The sequence below is a fragment of the Hyperolius riggenbachi genome, chromosome 1 (genome assembly GCF_040937935.1).
Source record: "Hyperolius riggenbachi isolate aHypRig1 chromosome 1, aHypRig1.pri, whole genome shotgun sequence".
NCBI lineage: Eukaryota > Metazoa > Chordata > Amphibia > Anura > Hyperoliidae > Hyperolius > Hyperolius riggenbachi.
In genome coordinates, this window is record NC_090646.1 from 145,094,180 (window position 1) to 145,113,475 (window position 19,296).

Below are 19,296 nucleotides of genomic sequence, written 5' to 3' on the forward strand. Positions count from 1 at the left end.
CGCTTTTAATGCAAGTGAATGGGATCAATTTTTAAAAAGCGCTGATCAATTGCAAACGTTAAGAAAAGCGCTTATAGAGCCCTAAGTGGGTACAGAAAAGGAACAGAACACTCAGGGGCCAGAACAACTGTAAATGTCTTCCTTGAAGTGGAGTATGAAAACTTCTACCAAATACCTGTTGATTAGGGTTTTTAATAACCAAGCATGGCATTTATTTAGCAATAGCTATCTAGTACAGCTTGACTAGGATTGCCTGTTGTATATAGCCTTTATTTTTAGCTTGTTTTATTTATTATGTAAGTTTTATGTCCTTGTCCTTGACAACAATACGCTATTTTGCAGCAATTGCAGTATATTGTCTCGGAAGACCATTCAAGCATTAGCTCTCCCACTCCACTGTGCCAGGAGGTGTCGGTCAAGTATCTCAGAAGATCCTTGACCTTCCTGCAAAACTGCTCCAATGTTTGTAGCTGTACCACTGACACTCACAGAGCACCTTACTAGAAACAGAGTTGATATGGAATCCACATTATGGGGTTGATTCACTATAACAAATAGCGTGCCTCATGAGAGCTAACATGTCTTATCAGAGTCCACACACCTTATCAGAGTTGACATGCCTTATCAGAGTAGCATAGCAAGTGCTACGAACTTATGCCTGCTAATGGGCAAAGACGAGAGCTCCACTCGTCCTGCCCTGAGCCCCTGCAGGTCCAATCACTTTAAAGGATACCCAAAGTGACATGTGAAATGATGAGATAGACATGTGTATGTACAGTGCCTAGCACACAAATAACTAGGCTGTGTTCCTTTTTTTCTTTCTCTGCCTGAAAGAGTTAAATATCAGGTATGTAAGTGGCTGACTAATGGTAGCCATACATGGTACAATTTTTCCATCCAATCTTACCATTTCTATGTAATATAAGGGAACTGCCTAAATTATCCTTTCAATATATTCACTTAATTTACCCTTATACTACATAGAAATGGCAAGATTGGATGAAAACATTGTACCATGTATTGCCACCATTAGTCCTGACTCAGACAGGAAGTGACTACAGTGTGACCCTCACTGATAAAAAATTCCCCTTTTTACCTCTTTCTTGCTCTCAGAAGCCATTTTCTGCTAGGAAAGTGTTTTATAGTTGGAATTTCTTATCAGTGAGGGTCACACTGTAGTCACTTCCTGTCTGAGTCAGGACTGAGTCAGCCACTTACATAACTGATATTTAACTCTTTCAGGCAGAGAAAGAAAAAAGGAACACAGCATAGTTATTTGTGTGCTAAGCACTGTACATACAAATGTCTATCTCATCATGTCCCATGTCACTTCGGGTATCCTTTAAAGGACATTAACATTACGATCACTTTGACTGGCCCTATAGGTTGCCTGTCACTTGACAGGAAACTTGACAGGCAGCTTATTGGGCCAATCAAAGTGTGGGGATAATGTCCTTTAAAGTGATTGGACCCGCAGGGGCTCAGAGCCAATTAGCAGGCATAAGTTTGTAGTGCTCGCTATGCTACTCTGATAAGGAGTGTTAACTCTGATAAGGAGTATCTGATAAGGAGTGTTAACTCTGATAAGGCATGCAATTTGTTACAGTGAATCAACCCCTATATCTCAAGATCCCTTGAGATTCAGATCCATGTTCATATACCGGTAACTGCCTCCTGAAATGTGTACAGATTTAACAGCTCCTGGTTCATGTTACAAATTACCTTGACAAATTCTACTGGCATTCAAACCACAACTAACGGCCTCTAAAAAAAAAAAAGTCAGATGCGTACCTAAGGAGAGGGAAGGCTCTGGGTCCTATAGAGCCTTCCCTCTCCACTCCCGGTGCCCTCCGTGCAGCGCTTCCTTCGCTGTTTGAATCCCCTGCCGTGGGGGACTTCGGAAGTCTTCAGGAGCCGAGGAGGCTCCATACTGCACACTTGCGATTACGTGATAGAGGGCGCTCGCACCTGCGCAGTATGGAGCCGCCCATCTTCGGGAACACTCGGTCTCCTGAAGACTTCCCGAAGCCTCCCTTCAACGGCGGAGATAGTAGCATTTGACTGAATTGGTCAAATGTTGCTACGGGAGATCCTGAGCTGGAACGGACACTGGGAGAGGAGAGAGAAGGCTCTACAGGACCCAGAGCCTTCCCTCTCCTTAGGTAAGTATCTGACTTTTTTTTTTAAGCCAACGGTTCCCATTTACTTTAAAGATAGTGTATAGACAACCATGGAAGACATAGATAACCACTTTTTTTTTTTTTTTGCTTGGCTTATTGGATGGATTCTGCAGCAGTTCATTGGACATGAGTGGTGTCCTCCTATGCACTACAATTGATAGAGCTGTCAGCCAGCTTCTAGGTAAGTCTTCTTTCATGCTACCCTATCTGTATGTATGTATACAAATTAAAGCTATATACATATGCTAGTTTTTCATTACCCAAAACAATTGAGTATGGACTTTCTCTAGTAAAACCCAAGTACAACCAGGCATTAAAAGCCTCCTTGACAGTGACTTGCCAAGCTAGCTACACTAGGATATCTCCTGCTTGTCCTCTCTAGTAGGGAGGCTAGCAGCCTATCTGTACACTGTTTAAATGTACAGGTCATGTATCCTCCATCTGTATGCAGCTTTACTTAGGACTTCACAAGGTCATTTTTTAACTACTGGCAGCTTTGTACCCCGGAGAACTACTCACAGTTTTGTACCCCGGAGCACTTCATCACTGTAAACATTAGTGGATTTAGAAGGAACTGGTTCCAGAGTGAGGGCAGGCAGTCTTCGATGTGAGGGTGTTCTTCTGGACGGAGTGTAGAGCAGACGGGAGGAGGACAGGACACTGTTGTCACTCAATCTTCCTGGCCGGTTCCGTGCAGAGTTCACTCCTCTTGGTAAAATGTTTAAAGATTTATCTTCTTGCTCACTTTATGAAAAAAATATCATAATAATAAATGTCATGCCATGTAGTTAATGTGAAACTGTGCTTAAAGGACACCTGACCAAAGTGGGATATGGAGGCTGCCATCTTTATTTCCTTTTAAACAATACCAGTTGCCTGGCAGTCCTACTGATCTCTTTGGCTACAGTAGTGGCTGAATCACACCAGAAACAAGCATGTAGCTTATCCAGTCAGACTTCAGTCAGAAAGATCTGATCTGCATGCTTTTTCAGGGTCTATGTCTAAAAATATTAGAGGGAGAGGATCAGCAGGAAAGCTGGGGAATTTGTATTGTTTAAAATTAAAATTAAATAAATATGTCAGGCTCCATATCCCTTTCACTTCAAGTTCCCTTTAACAGAGGCGTTAGGCAAAGAAACAAGTGAGCACAGCTATGGAACATCATATATTTAGAAAGAAAAATAGGTACTTATGTATCACACTGTCTACCGCCTACCTGCTATTTAAATTAATTTTACTCTCATTAGGCTTTCATTTGCACTATGCCGCATGTCGGTGTGATGAATCATTCCTGCGTAAGGGGGTAATGAACCGGGGATGTCCTTTCCTTTAAAAATGCTATTCCCCACTTTACTGGAATCATTGTAAGAACAGTAAAGTGGGGTGCAATACATACGTATGTATTTTTCAGTTCTTACCTTATACACCATCTACTAACTTTGACTGGCCCCTGTTTAAAAGATATTTACTCACCTTTGAAAATTTGATTAGAAAGCCAAGACTCTTGGTTTTTATTTGCACTATGCCCCATGTTGATGCAATGCATCGTTTCAGGGTTACAGAGTGTTGAAGGGGTGTTGAGCAAGGGGTGTCCACTGTACCTCGCTGCCAGCAGTTCCAACCTGGAAATCAGAGTTTCCAACCTGATGCCCAGCAATTGAAGCTAGTGGGCAAGAGTCCTGGTGTGCAATGTCAACTATTCAAGTGGACCAAGAGTTAGAATAAAAAGTTGTCTGAGCGAGGCGAGGATCGAACCTGTAGCCCAGGGACAATGATTCCAGTAAAGGAGAGGACCACCCTCATTCAATACCCCCTAACTCAGGAACAAGGAATTGCAACGACACAGGGAATAGTACAAATAAAAGCCAAAACACTCGGCTTTCCAATGGTATGTAGATTTCCAAAGGGGAATTGGTAGACGGTGTAATATGTAATTACCTATTTTCTAGAAGGTATAATAAGTACCAAAAATTTTATGTTGATTAGGTACTTTGCAATGCATATTACAGCCCTACTGAAGTCACCAAAGTCCCAAATGTACTTCAAACAGCACAAGAACAAGGAATACAGGAGTTGATTTAAAAAAAAAAAAAAAAAAACACGGTAAGGTCTGTCAAAGCAACTTGGATGCATCACTGCATTTGAAAGTCTAATTTACCATTTAAATACTAATTTTAATTAACAAACAAATTTGCTGGTGTACACCTCTACACACATAGAGTAAAGTCAGCTAAGGCCCCCTCTGCCGATAATCCGTCGTGTGCACAGCAGCCCTCAACCCCGATGGCCATCCACCCAGACAGATCAATTCAGCTGAGCAACAACTGATAGCTTTCTTCTTCCTGCCACCGGATGATGTCACATCTGTGCTGCTCCGCCCCCTATTCTCCCCACACACATTGCCACAGGATAACTATGTGTCTGTACAGCCTCGCGCCAGCAACGTTGCCTAAGAGTTCGGGACCCAATCGCCATCGGGCGCCATCCATCTAGTGTGTATATGGGCCTGCCCTTTACCTTTATACATGTTTTTCCTACATGCAAATTTGAAGGAAGGGAAACAAACTGACAATTTAGCTGATTAATTAACCAACAGATAGTGGCTTTGATTGGCTAATTGTAATTCCCTCCCTGGGTCGGTAAAGATTTGCATGGCAGGGTAAATGTTTCTTATCACTAGACAATCTAGTCCCCAAAACGACTTCAACTACTCTCTCCAGCAAAAGGTAAATAGTTCATATTTTTTTCACATTTAAAAAGTGGGAATATCTGTTCTTTTCTCCAAAATACTGGTCGAGATCTGACTTGGGCTGTTGCTTGGTGGGGGGATTGCTGTTTATTATTTGTGCACTATATTTCTCCTGACGATGCCCCATTGTAGGGGTGAAACAATTGTAGAGTGGCACTGTATATAGGTATTTATGCACCCTTATGCACTAGTTTTTCTGATACCCGAGGTTACCTTCTATGAAGGAGATATACCTGTATGTGTTAGACCCCCTATGGGGTTTTTACTGTGCTTATATGCCAAGGGACTTCTCTGTTCATCACTGCCCTCCCAAAGGGGGAAGCAGCTGATGTCCCTAAACATATATAGGTATTGACATATTCTATGTGTACATTTACCTATTGAATGGACACTTGTGGAGGATTCGTTTAGTGACAAAAATGTTTATAGTATCTGAGACTGAATGAGATAGCTACACCCTACTGGAGATATACTGTGGGGGAATCAGCAAAGACCCTCATGTCAATTCAGACACTAGTAACTGATAAAAACGATTTCCCGATTGCTTGCACAATTTGTCCACTCATCTATTGTCTTTTCTGAGTCTAAAGTAGCAGATAGCCATACTTTTTCAGAACAGAAACAAAGGTCGTACAGACCAAACATTGTACATACTGGTGAGGCCTGTTGGAAAAGTGTTACATGAGGTCTATGTTCAGCTGTTCTAAGCCAGTGTAACAATGGTTAGCAGGCTGCTCCCTCCTTTAACTCATACATGTATTGTGTGGTATAATTCTCTCCCCCAGCCATGTCAGTTCACCTGTGTAGATTTCTGGCAGATTAAAAATATCAAATTCTCTGTTAGCAAGGGGGCTGTGTTCATAATCAGACACATGCAAATAAGATAAGAAAGGAATTGTTTGTATCAAGGACCACATCATAAAACTCATGAACATTTTCAGAGAATATCTGACAAATCTGATAAAAATAATTTGATTTTACTCTGTCCAAACTAACAGCCGTATGGACCTTTTTCTGTTTTTAGAGATTCACTTCAGAGCTAACATACATACATTTGAATTCAGTTCAATATCAGTTCAGCATCAGTGTAATATCAGTTTGACTGCATGTCAACTCCATTTGTTAATGAATATGAACCTTTGACTTCAATCGAAGTTTAATTCAATTTCAGTTCGAGTTCAGTCCAGTTTTCTATTAATCTGCTCAAACAAACTAATATCAAACTGAATAAGACCTGAAGTCTAAGGTTTGTGTACACTATGACTTAAGTGTTTTGAGTTCACATTTTAATAATTAACCACTTCGGTACCAGCAGCCTCTGCCCCCTTAAGGACCAGAGGCTGCTGGTACACTAAAACGCCGTATCCCGACAAATCGTCGCAATAATCCGTCACTCCCGCCGCTCTCTCCCCGCCGCAGGCTACTCTCTCTGCCATCTCTATGACGGCAGAGCACTGTGTGCCGGTCAGGAGCCGCTTTCATAGCCTCCTGACCCTGTCACTCGATGTAAGCCAATGGGATTGGCTTACAGGAATGACAGGGCCAGGAGCCAATAAAAACGGCTCCTGCCCGGCTCACAGTGCTCTGCCGTCACAGAGGCGGCAGGGCAGCACATTGCGGCGGGGGCAGAGCGGTGGGAACAGGCGGGGGTGCGCGGTGAATGGGACGTAGAGTTTACGTTCGGTCAGAACTGCAGCGCCACCCGCCCGACGTAGATTTATACTGCGGCGGTCCGGAAAAAGTTAAACATATGTTTTTCATGTGTCAACATTAATTATACGAGTTCACTTGCATGTACATTAATTTACTATGTTAACATTAGGTCAAGTGTACACAGACCTTTGTTAGCACCATTTTGTGAATAAAGCCCCATGATCCTTAAAAGGAGCTTTACCGAAAGATAGTGGTGGTGATGATCTATTCTAGAAAAGGTAAAGATATCTCGTGGGAAAAGGGGTCTTGGCTACTGATTGGGATGAAGGCTCCTGTATATGATCTTTGAATAATATACTTACTGTGTCTTTTCAGTCAGACCAGAGTGCCGGTGTTGTAAAGGTTTCGCTTGTATTGTCATAACTCCATTCAGGTCACCAGTTAAATTACGATTTGTCTGCAACAAGACATCCAAAAAATATAGTTAATATGAACCCTTAAAATTTTAGGAAATGAATTTCACCTGCCTCAGTAATGTTGTAAAATGCCCGGTCCACACCTATGCACTTTAAATGTTTTGAAGCCCTGGTTCAGCCTCCCCTTGTTTAATACATATGACCATATATTTTCAGCTGGGTAATCTATAACTCTGGGTGCTTCAAGTCCTACCCCATAGAGCCATGTTAATCAACGCCATGCACTGATGAGGATCAACCAATCCAAAACAGTCTGCATGCATGTTGGATTGTTGTGGCTCTGTACAATTAACAAGCTGACACATCATTGCATTCCAGCATTTCTGGAGGTGTGGTTAGCTTCCAGGGACAAGAAAGAATAATTTGCATATTCAGCAGTGATGCATCGTGGGAGAAGTCATATGCTCACTCCAACCTGAATTATCACAAATACCTTCTGTTTTAAGAAGGCAAACTTTTGTTTTGCAGCTCTGAGAAAGAAACAGATTTCAGGCTGTTGGTATGGATGCTTCTGGTGTCTCTAAAAAAAAATGAGGTGAATGGTGAGTGGAAGTGAACTGGTATGGAGTTAAAAGGACCCCTTCCGCTTTAACTATTATATGAGAAATCAGTTTGTCTGAACTGTCTGAACTGATTAGAGGTCTGCAGTAGCTCTATCCATTCACTGCCAACATCCTTGGTCTACTCACAATCCTGGTTAAGGAGAAATTATCTACTGAGCGTTAGCCAATAAATATTTAAATAGTACTTTCCAAAACATACCGTATTTTTCGGACTATAAGACGCACTTTTTCTCCCCCAAAAGTGGGAGGAAAAAGTCAGTGCGTCTTATAGTCCGAAGGTACCCCCACCATAAATGCCCCCTCTGTCCTACTTTGCAATCATGTGTCACCGGAGTCTCCCCTTGGTGTCCCCGTGTGCCATCTGCCCTCCTGTGTACATAGTCTCCTCCTTTCACTCACCGCAGGCCCCCCCTTCCCCTTCTGGTATGGTATATACCGGATACGATCAATGATGTCTCTCGGTCCTTTATGCAGCCATCCAGTCCCCCGCGCCGCAGCTCCAGCTGATCCTGCCGCATCGCAGCCTCCATGCAGCCAATCGGGGGAGCGCTGAAAGACGTTAAACGATGTCTTCGGGACCTCCGTGCAGCTATCCAGTCCCCCTCTCTGTGGCTCCAGCTGATCCTGCCGAGTCGCAGCTTCCATGCGGCCAATCAGGGGAGCGCTGCAAGCCATTAAACGATATCTTCGGGACCTCCGTGCAGCCATCCAGTCCCCCTCGCCGTGGTTCCAGCTGATACTATCCTGCCATGTGGCCAATCAGGGCGAAGCGCTGCAAGCCAATCACAGGGGAGCCGATGGTCTCGGAGGCGGAACAATGGCTCCATCATTGGGCCAATCATTGCACTTGCTGTAGCATTGAGTGCAGTGATTGGCCCACTGGCGGAGCCATTGTCCCGCCTTTGAGACTATCGGCTCCCCAGTGATTGGCTTACAGCACTTTCCCCTGATTGGCCGCGTGGCACCTGAAGGCTCCTTCTTATAAACCAGTATCCTGGGGTTTCTCCGGATGCTAGTGGTAAGCGTGGCCATGAGAGTGGTGTGGTGGAGCGACCTGACCGCTACCGACATGTCATGGAGCTAGGGGAGGCCGAGCCAGGGCCACATCAGGAACTCCAGTTCTCGATGTCCTGTTTAGTGAGCAGCGGTAAGTCTTCAGCTGCTGTGTGGCTGCAGTGATGGGGACATCTCATTGGTACAGTCCTTTCCCTTCCAGCATGTCAAATCAGTTGGAGCAGTGGTGAGGGGGGATCGGATGGCTATATGGAGGTCCCGGGTATCTACACCTGGGACATCCTTTATTGTGCCATGTACAGTATATAAAACATTACCAGAATGGCATGGGGGCAGGCGCTGAGTCAAAGGAGGACACTGGGGACACAGGAGGTGAGGGAGGCAGATGGTACATGGGACACCGGACAGAGGGGGCACACGGGGGGTTGATGGCACAGAAGGGACACACACAGGAGGACAGATGGCACAGAGGGGTGACAGGAGGGCATAGGGTGGCAGATGGCACACTGGGGACACCAGACAGGGAACACAGGAGGGCACAGGGAGGCAGATGACACAGGAGGACACAAGAGCCACAGAGAAGAAGACAGTGGCAAAGAAGGACAGAAAGAATAAGGTGACATATGGTGGGACAAGGAGCAAAGGAGGACACAGGGGGACAGAGGCAGTCATCAGGGAGACGGAGGAGATACAGGGGGACAGAGGAGGTCATGTGGGGGGCAAAGGAGGACTCAGGAGGAACAAAGCATGACAAGAAATACAAAGAAGGTACAGGGTGGGCATAATAACTGGGGGGATGAAGGGAAGAAGATCCACAAGATGCTCCTGCACCATGGATGCAGGTTTATTATATTTTTTTTTCTCCTGGTTTTTGTCCTATAAACCTAGGTGCGACTTATGGTCAGGAGCGTCTTATAGTCCGAAAAATACGTTAATGCTTCCCTGTGTCATAAAAGAAGAGCCTGTGATGCTTTTTTACCTGAGGTGTGAAGACATAAGTGCCGAAAGACATACTCCGTGCATCTGAACCTCGAGATGGAGGAACGCCTGTTGTCGCTGATGTTATCCGTGGAACTGACAGTTGCAGATACCTGCTTACTGTGCTTTGTGTATTTTCTGATTGCTTGATGTCCTCTGAAATGATAGATTAAGGTATGGTCACTTTTTGAAAACTCAATGTTGCATGTTCCAGCTAGGAAGCCAGCAGTGGGTTTATCAATACTGCCCCTACCCCTCGCACACTACACAATACTACAGTCATGAGACAAATAAAGTGCAGCGGTGTTCAATGGCAAGATTTTGCATATCAGGGCATAAAAAGATATCATCTGATCCTTAACAGATCTTAAAATTAGGTAAATACAACCTCTGGTGAGCTACACATGACATGTTACACCATGTCATTATTTATTTAACAAAGACTAAGTCAAAATGCAGAAGCAATCTTCTATTAGAATTAGGAAAACAAGAAACCAGGTGCTGGAAATAAAATGTACTTGATAAATAAACCATGAGCAGCATGGGCGTCGCAGAAAATTTTCCAGGGGGGGGGGGCAAAAAGTGGGGAGCAAAAAGAGGACGCGCGCCACAAATCCGGGCTGGTGTTAAATGGAGCTACGAAAAATGGGTGTGGTCATGAACCAGAATGTGGGTGTGGTCGTGGGTGGAGACAAGTTTACATGAACTAAGCAATGGTGGGACATTAGATTAGGACAGTGGTGGCGAACCTTTTGGAGGTCGAGTGTCCAAACTGCAAAGTCACTTTACTATCACAAAGTGCCAACAGCAATTTAAACTAAATACAAACGTTTTAACTCATACATGAACATTATGGAAAATTAAGTTGGAAATAAACTGTGAAGATAAACAATTTCATCCATCGTACTCCTGAAAAAAACTATTCATTTTTTTACAACCTCCCAGTTTCATTTTCTGTTTTAAAAAGCGGAAAAAGTAGGTTTAATGCTATTGTCTCATATGATGATGATTCAGCTTTTTCCATAGTCTCGCAGTTAGCAATCATGTGACCCCCAACAAGACAAATTCAGCAATAATGAGGCCCCCCCCATCAAGACAAATTCAGCAATCATGAGGCCCCAACATGACCAACTCAGCAATCATGAGGCCCCCAACAAGACAAATTCAGCAATCATGAGGCCCCCAACAAGACAAATTCAGCAATCTTGAGGCCCCCAACAAATCATGAGGCCCCCAACAAGACAAAGTCAGTAACCATGAGGCCCGCAACAAGACAAATTCAGCAGTCATGAGGCACATAAATAGACAGCTTTTCACATAAATAGGCAGAATGCCCCCTTAATATGTAGACACCTCTCACCTGGCAGCAGTTCTCCAAAATACACTCAATCTGTCAGCAGTGGTTCCCCAAAAATAGGTAGCCCCAGGTCTATAGGTGTCCCCAGAATAGGTGGCCAGCGGTATAGATGTCCCCAGAACTGGTAGCCAGGGGTAGAGATGTCCCCAGAACAGGTAGCCAGGGGTATATGTGCCCAGTATATGTAGGCAGGGGTATATGTGCCCAGTATATGTAGGCAGGGGTATATGTCCCCAGTATATGTAGGCAGGGGTATATGTCCCAGTATATGTAGGCAGGGGTATATGTCCCAGTATATGTAGGCAAGGGTATATGGCCCAGTATATGTAGGCAGGTGTATATGTCCCAGTATATGTAGCCAGGGGGATATGTCCCAGTATATGTAGGCAGGCGGTATATGTCCCAGTATATGTAGCCAGGGGTATATGTCCCAGTATATGTAGCCAGGGGTATATGTCCCAGTATATGTAGGCAGGGGTATATGTCCCAGTATATGTAGGCAGGGGTATATGTCCCAGTATATGTAGGCAGGGGTATATGTCCCAGTATATGTAGGCAGGGGTATATGTCCCAGTATATGTAGGCAGGGGTATATGTCCCAGTATATGTAGGCAGGGGTATATGTCCCAGTATATGTAGGCAGGGGTATATGTCCCAGTATATGTAGGCAGGGGTATATGTCCCAGTATTTGTAGGCAGGTGTATATGTCCCAGTATATGTAGGCAGGGGTATATGTCCCAGTATAGGTAGGCAGGTGTATATGTCCCAGTATATGTAGCCAGGGGGATATGTCCCAGTATATGTAGGCAGGTGTATATGTCCCAGTATATGTAGGCAGGGATATATGTCCCAGTATATGTAGGCAGGTGTATATGTCCCAGTATATGTAGCCAGGGGGATATGTCCCAGTATATGTAGGCAGGTGTATATGTCCCAGTATATGTAGGCAGGGGGTATATGTCCCAGTATATGTAGCCAGGGGGATATGTCCCAGTATATGTAGGCAGGGGTATATGTCCCAGTATATGTAGGCAGGGGTATATGTCCCAGTATATGTAGGCAGGGGTATATGTCCCAGTATATGTAGGCAGGGGTATATGTCCCAGTATATGTAGGCAGGTGTATATGTCCCAGTATATGTAGGCAGGGGTATATGTCCCAGTATATGTAGGCAGGGGTATATGTCCCAGTATAGGTAGGCAGGTGTATATGTCCCAGTATATGTAGCCAGGGGGATATGTCCCAGTATATGTAGGCAGGTGTATATGTCCCAGTATATGTAGGCAGGGATATATGTCCCAGTATATGTAGGCAGGTGTATATGTCCCAGTATATGTAGGCAGGGGTATATGTCCCAGTATTTGTAGGCAGGTGTATATGTCCCAGTATATGTAGGCAGGGGTATATGTCCCAGTATATGTAGGCAGGTGTATATGTCCCAGTATATGTAGGCAGGGGTATATGTCCCAGTATATGTAGGCAGGGGTATATGTCCCAGTATATGTAGCCAGGGGTATATGTCCCAGTATATGTAGGCAGGGGTATATGTCCCAGTATATGTAGGCAGGTGTATATGTCCCAGTATATGTAGGCAGGTGTATATGTCCCAGTATATGTAGGCAGGGGTATATGTCCCAGTATATGTAGGCAGGTGTATATGTCCCAGTATATGTAGGCAGGGGTATATGTCCCAGTATATGTAGCCAGGGGGATATGTCCCCAGAAAAAGTGGCCATGTCTGTGTGCAGGAGGAGGGGAGCAGCGGAGAGAAGAGGGAGAGCTATGGGCACTCACCTTAGGGGGCTCTCCCTCCTTCTCTCGCTGTCCCCTCCGGAGTCCGGAATGAAGTGTGCAGCGGCTGGCAGCAGGCGGAACTTACCTCCTCTCGTCACACGCGCCGGATGGATTAGCCGCTACTCTGGCCTGATCCAGACCAGAGTGCGGCACCAGAACTTCCGGCGCAGGAGCGAGAGGAGGTAAGTTCCGCCTGCTGCCAGCCGCTGCACAGTGCACACTTTATTCCGGAGGGGACAGCGAGGGAGAGAGAGCCCCCTAAGGTGAGGGAAGGGGGGGGGGAGACGTCCGCCCTTCCCCACTGTGCCCATAGCTCTCTCTCTTCTCTGCGCTGTCCCCTCTTGCTGGCTGCACGGGCACGCGGCCAGGGGGGGGGCAGCGGGCGGCCAGGCTCGGGCAGATGCCCGGTTTTGCCATATGTGCGGACGCCCATGATGAGCAGGTATGACAACTCAATATAAGTGAAATTTTCAGTTTGCTGGTCTACAGCTTTCAGATATGTGTTAACACAATGCCAAGAAGAAAATACATCAGCAATGATCTTAAAGAAGTAATTGCTGCTGCCCATAAATTTGGAAAGGTTTATAAGATAATTTCCTAAAAATTTGAAGTAAGTCTATAATGACTACGATTTTATACAAGAGGAAAACATTCAAGACAATTGCCATTCTTCCCAGAAGTCTCAGCAAATGTACCCCACGATCATACCACAGAATGCTTGGAGAAAAACCCCACAAAAAACATCAAAAGAGACTTTAGTTAGCAAGTTAAATGTAAAAGTTCATGACAATATAATAAGAGAAAGAATGAACAAGTATGGCCTGTATGGAAGGGTTGCTAGGAAAAAGCCTTTTCTCTCTAAAAGAGGTGTGGCTTAGGTTTGCAGGGTAACGCCTGAAAAAAGCAGAATCATCTGAAACAATGCCCTTTGGACAAACAAAATCAAAGTGAAGATGTCTGGGTATAATGCACAGGGGTACATTTGACAAAAATCACACAGCACATCATACCAACTGTTAAGTATGGAAATGGAAAGTTCATGATCTGGGCTTGTTTCAGAGGTCCAAGACCTGCAGTCCTTGAATCAACAATTAAATACTTTGTACTAAAGTAATTTAGAGTCAAGTGTGACACCATTTTTGTGACAGATAAATCTTGGTAAAACTGTGTCATCCAACAGGACAATGGGGTGTATGCACTAAACTGCGTTAAGCAGAATTACATACGTAAAGTCTTACGCATGATGCATTAATGCATTGCATGTAACGAGTGGCATTCTTTTCTGCTCATTGTGTGGCAGAATTTTGCACACGGCATTTGCTTAATGCAGTTTAGTACATACATCTCAATGATCCCAAGCACATCAGCAACAACTACAAAAGGAAAGTATCAAGGTGTTGCAATGGCCCAGACCTCAACCCCACCACAATGCTGTGTTAGGACAATAAAGCAATCCTGAACTGAAAAGAAACTGATTAGATCATTTGCTTGTTTTGTTGTGAGCTCATGTAATTTCTACCTTGTATGTTAACCCATTTATCTATTGTGCAGCGCTGCATAATATAAATACAATAAATAATAATTATAAACAATTGTATCTACAGATCTACTTCAAAATAGATTTGTGTTTATAAGCTAACAATGTAAGTTTAATGTTTTTGTTGCCTGAAATAAATGACAGTCTTTTAATATTCCACAGTTCCCATCTTTAAGTCCTTACCTTTTTATCTATTCATTGTGCGCATACGTTTTTTTTTATAATATTTACTAATTGCCACTGATTCATACTCATGCCATGCCATTAACCCATTTACTATGTCATGTGACAGTCACAACCTCACAGATGGCCATCGATGAGACTATGACTGTCACAAGACAGAGAAAATGTATCGCTTCTTATTTCATAATTGACAATGATGACTCATATTCATGTAATGTTTTGATGTAACATTCCAATGTAAATAAAATAACATTAATGGAATATCCACAGGTAGTTCACTACTGATGTTGTCTCACAATCTTCAGCTCATGCGTCACACCAGCAGCAACTCACTGCCTTCAACATGTATGGTTCTGACTCATATATGGACACAAAGATCAGTCACCTTCTTCCGGGGCCCAACTCTAAGCCGCTCACACAGGACAGCTGCTTACGTCAATCAATCATAGTTAATGAGTTAATCAGTTGAGCTTCACATGAACCAATATGAGAGCGCCCCTAGTGGTGTTGCGATGTATGGATCTTTGTCATAACACTACAGCATTCTTTAAGCATGTTCTGGAATGAAGTGTTTCAATCTATCTTGACTATCTTACATATTAAAGTACATGGGCGGAGTCGCGGCGTGAAGTCAGCACGAAAGTGTGGTCGGATGCGACCGGCGGTATTCACGTAGGAGCGGTTTTTATTCCTTCCAGTGAGCAGTATTAGCACTGATAGCGGGAGTGACATCCGTGGACAACGGGCAGGCTGTTAGGTGGTCCCTGGGTGCTCTAACCACCCCAGCTAAGTGCATTACTTTGCTTTAAGTGATCCCTAATCGCTCATATTGGGCTTGATTCACAAAGCCGCGCAAACTGTTTAGCACGGGTGTGCTAAACAGTTAGCACTTGAAGTGCCGTTCGCGGACTTTTGCGCGCGCAAAGTGCCACGATTCGCGCGATCGCGGACTTTTACATGCGCAATTTGCGGCAAATTGCACGCGCAAAAGTCTGCGATCGCGTGAATTGCGGCACTTTGCGCGCACAAAAGTCTGCGAACGGCACTTCACGTGCTAACTGTTTAGCACACCCGTGCTAAACAGTTTGCACGGCTTTGTGAATCAAGCCCATTGAGTTGTCACTATCCCATGTTGGGAACACTTATTACTGGAACCTTTTACGTTTTTGCTGATTAGTTCTGCATGTATATGCATACCTTTTAAAAAAAACGAATAAAGCCATAAGTAGACTTTTACGGGATGAGGAGTCTCCATTTTTATTATATACAGCTGGTGATGAACTTGAGTCCCTGAAGGACCAGACGGGAGGTGCCAGAGAGGCTGTGGGGTGGCCAATACCCCAAACGCGATATCGGGCCCTGTAGGCCGCACCATCCGTTGTTGTTTTACCCTTGTGTTTCTTCCAGTATAAAACAATCAAGCACAAAAAGAAGCGCAGCTATTATCTTCTATTTATGTTACTGAGAGGGATATGGTGCATACGGATGAAATCCCCGCCGGGCGACTTGGGAGCATGATACAGCCGATATACGGCTTACCCTGCTCCTGCACAAGTCCCAGCGGCGTTATTTACTATCCTCCCTCCAGGTCCACATGAATGGTAAGAAATGATATAATTCGGCTTCCAGCTATTGCTGGCGGCCAAATTACAGTGTTTTAAAAGTACCTTCAGCTCCGTCCTCTGACTGCGCCGAAGTTACTCACTGTGCGCTGCTATAGCCGTAATTCCTATTACAGGTCTATGGTGGCGCCGGCTGCGCCCAAATCTCCTGCACTGCAATCGCCGTGTTCGGGATATGTTGGCTGCCATATTTATCTCCTAATAAACAATACCAGTTGCCTGGCAGTCCTGTTGATTTCTTTGGCTGCAGTAGTGTCTGAATCACGCACCTGACACAAGCATGTGGCTAATCCAATCAGAAACATCTGATCTGTCATCTTGTTCAGGATCTATGTTTAAGAGTATTAAGGTGGTCATACATCAGACAAATTGGCGACCATCCTATTCGATTATTATAATCGGAAAATCAGAGCCACCCAAGAGCATACCTGAACGATGAAGCGACCAATTTCGGTCACATGTATCGATCAGACATGCTGCAAGTTGTTGGGCCAACACGCTCGATTGGGTGTGCGGCGGTAATGGTGTGCCATATCAGGACAAGCAATGAACACGACAGAACCCCTGACACTGTGCCCCCTAATGTAAAATGTGCCCCCGGGTGCTCGCGTGGTGGCCGGAGTAACATGGGCACATGTGCATACACACGCCCACGTTACGCTGGCAACCACAGTGGGTGCGTGTATGTAGACAGAAGACAAAGCCCAGAGCCAGCGGAGGACACCGACAGGTAAAGTACATTGCACGGGGCATCGGAGGGCACATTTTACATTTGGGGGGACAGCGCTGAGTCCCCAGAGACTTCATGCTGAAATTGATTGGGAATCGGCCTGTGGTGCACGGGCGGGAAACAGATCTCTCTCCGATCAGATTCCATCAGAGAGAGATCTGTCTCTTGGTCGATCAGCCCACACATCATCTAATGTATGGACACCTTTAGAGACAGAGGCTCATCAGGACAGTCAGGCAATCTGCACTGGTTAAAATGAAATAAATGTCAGCCTCCATATCCTTCTCGGTTCAGCTGTGCTTTAACCACCTAAGGACCACAGGCTTACACCCCCCTAGTGACCAGGTGATTTTCTACAATTCAGTGCTCTACAGCTTTAACAGCTCGCTGCAGAGCCATGCAACTTAGCAAACAAATGAATCTGACCCCCCTTTTGTTGCAACTAACAGAGCTTTCTGTTGGTGGCATCTGATTGCTGCTGCCACTGACAGTTTTTTTAAATTAATTTAAATTTTTTTTTTACATAAATGTAATTATTTTTCTTTTATTCCCCCCCCCTCCCCGAGATCCAATCAGTGATCACCTCTCATAGGCATCAGCCAATGAGAGGGGATAACACTGTGGGCCACTCGAGGGGACAGCTTTGTCACAAAGCTGTCCACTCACAGCGCTGCGCATAGATCGCAGCACTGTAAAAGAAAAAAAACCTGTTTATTTTCGGGCTGGCAAACTGATCTCCATGCAGAGCTCGGTATGTACAGCAGGGATGCGCGCACATTCACACGCGATCCCTGCTAATCTTCTCCTACAGGACTTGGTGCCAATTGGCGTTAGGCGGTCCTGGGGGAGCCACTCTGCGGCCACCAATCGGCGTTAGGTGGTCGCAGAGTGGTTAAAGTAAACGCAGATCCCCGTCTAGCTCTTTTAAAACGTAATATTTACAAAGCGGGGTCTGCCTATCATATCCTTCTATCCAATGTCTTGATAGCTGCTAGGTGTTCGATTATGGGATGGTGGAATAAACCCTCCCTTCCTACCCTTCAAGACCTGTTGGCCATTGTAAAACTAAGCTATGAATACGAGGCAATGAGGCAGACAATAAGGAGAAGATAACCAAGAAAAGGATGATGGGCAAATCTATTTAGAACAGATTGCATGTTTTTTGTTTGTTTGTTTCCTTGTTATGCAAAAAGGTTCAAAAGGACTCATTATATTAAAGGTATAGTTTAAAGGGATACTGTAGGGGGGTCGGGGGAAAATGAGTTGAAGTTACCCGGGGCTTCTAATGGTCCCCCGCAGACATCCTGTGCCTGCGCAGCCACTCACCGATGCTCTGGCCCCGCCTCCAGTTCACTTCTGGAATTTCTGACTTTAAAGTCAGAAAACCACTGCACCTGCATTGCCATGTCCTCGCTCCCGCTGATGTCACCAGGAGTGTATTGCACAAGTCCAGTATGGTCTTTGGTCTGCGCAGTATGCTCCTGGTGCCATCAGCGGGAGCGAGGACACGGCAATGCAGGCGCAGTGGTTTTCTGACTTTAAAGTCAGAAATTCCAGAAGTGAACTGGAGGCGGGGCCGGAGCATCGGTGAGTGGCTGCGCGGGCACAGGATGTCTGCGGGGGACCATTAGAAGCCCCGGGTAACTTCAACTCATTTTCCCCCGACCCCCCTACAGTATCCCTTTAAAGTATAAACTGATTGTATCACTAACTTTTGACTCAATAAAAATATCGATATTTGAAACACTCTATCATTTGCTCAATAGGCATCATCATCTGTATCCAAATGTAAAACAAACATCTTTATATGCTTATGCCCTTTGCGATACTTGTTGTTGCCGTGATACGCTGAATTGTACTTTCTCTTTCTATGTCCATGTACTATTTCCTTTATAATATGTACATTGTTATAAATCTAAAATGGTTTATTAGAAATGTAAGAAGAAAAAAAATCTTTATATTCAACTCTGACAAGAAGAAAAGCTAAAGTGACTGGCATAAGACTCCAATAAATGTTATAGTATGTGTTACCTGTGCTAAGTTCCCAGGTCTTTATGGTGAGCTCTTGCAGAGATTCTACAACATTTCCCCAAATGTCATCGAATGCTTCTGCAGCCACGGTGTCTTTGATGCAGTCATTAGGAGAGATGGGAGGAATGCCACGCCGGGATCTCTTCTGGTAAATATGGGCTTTTTTCTGATCTAGACTCTCTTCATCACTGATAATTAAAGAAAGGCCACAATTCACTAAGATCATACTAGTGATAATAAGGCAGGTTAAAACTTATCACCACACATCAATCAGTATTTTCAGTGTATACCATTGACTGTATTATTATGTACCCTATGTTTGCTTCCTACTTTGTACAGCACTGCGGAATATGTTGGTGCTCTATAAATCAATAAGTGTTAATTCACTAAAGAAGCTTGCCTTATTAACATTTAGTGATAAGCTTTCA

General features: G+C 44.5%; 1 protein-coding gene across 4 annotated transcripts in view; it reads right to left on the bottom strand.

Annotated features, from left to right (window-relative positions):
- The window catches only part of FAM149A (family with sequence similarity 149 member A), a 134,487-nt gene that overhangs the window by 12,948 nt on the left and 102,243 nt on the right, over positions 1-19,296 (bottom strand). For all 4 annotated transcript variants that reach the window (XM_068278667.1, XM_068278666.1, XM_068278669.1 and 1 more), the window contains 4 exons: positions 18,869-19,056; positions 9,615-9,769; positions 6,945-7,039; positions 2,700-2,924 (listed from right to left, as the gene is read on the bottom strand). In XM_068278667.1, coding sequence (XP_068134768.1) covers positions 2,700-2,924; positions 6,945-7,039; positions 9,615-9,769; positions 18,869-19,056 — 663 coding nt within the window. The remainder of the gene's footprint in view (positions 1-2,699; positions 2,925-6,944; positions 7,040-9,614; positions 9,770-18,868; positions 19,057-19,296) is intronic.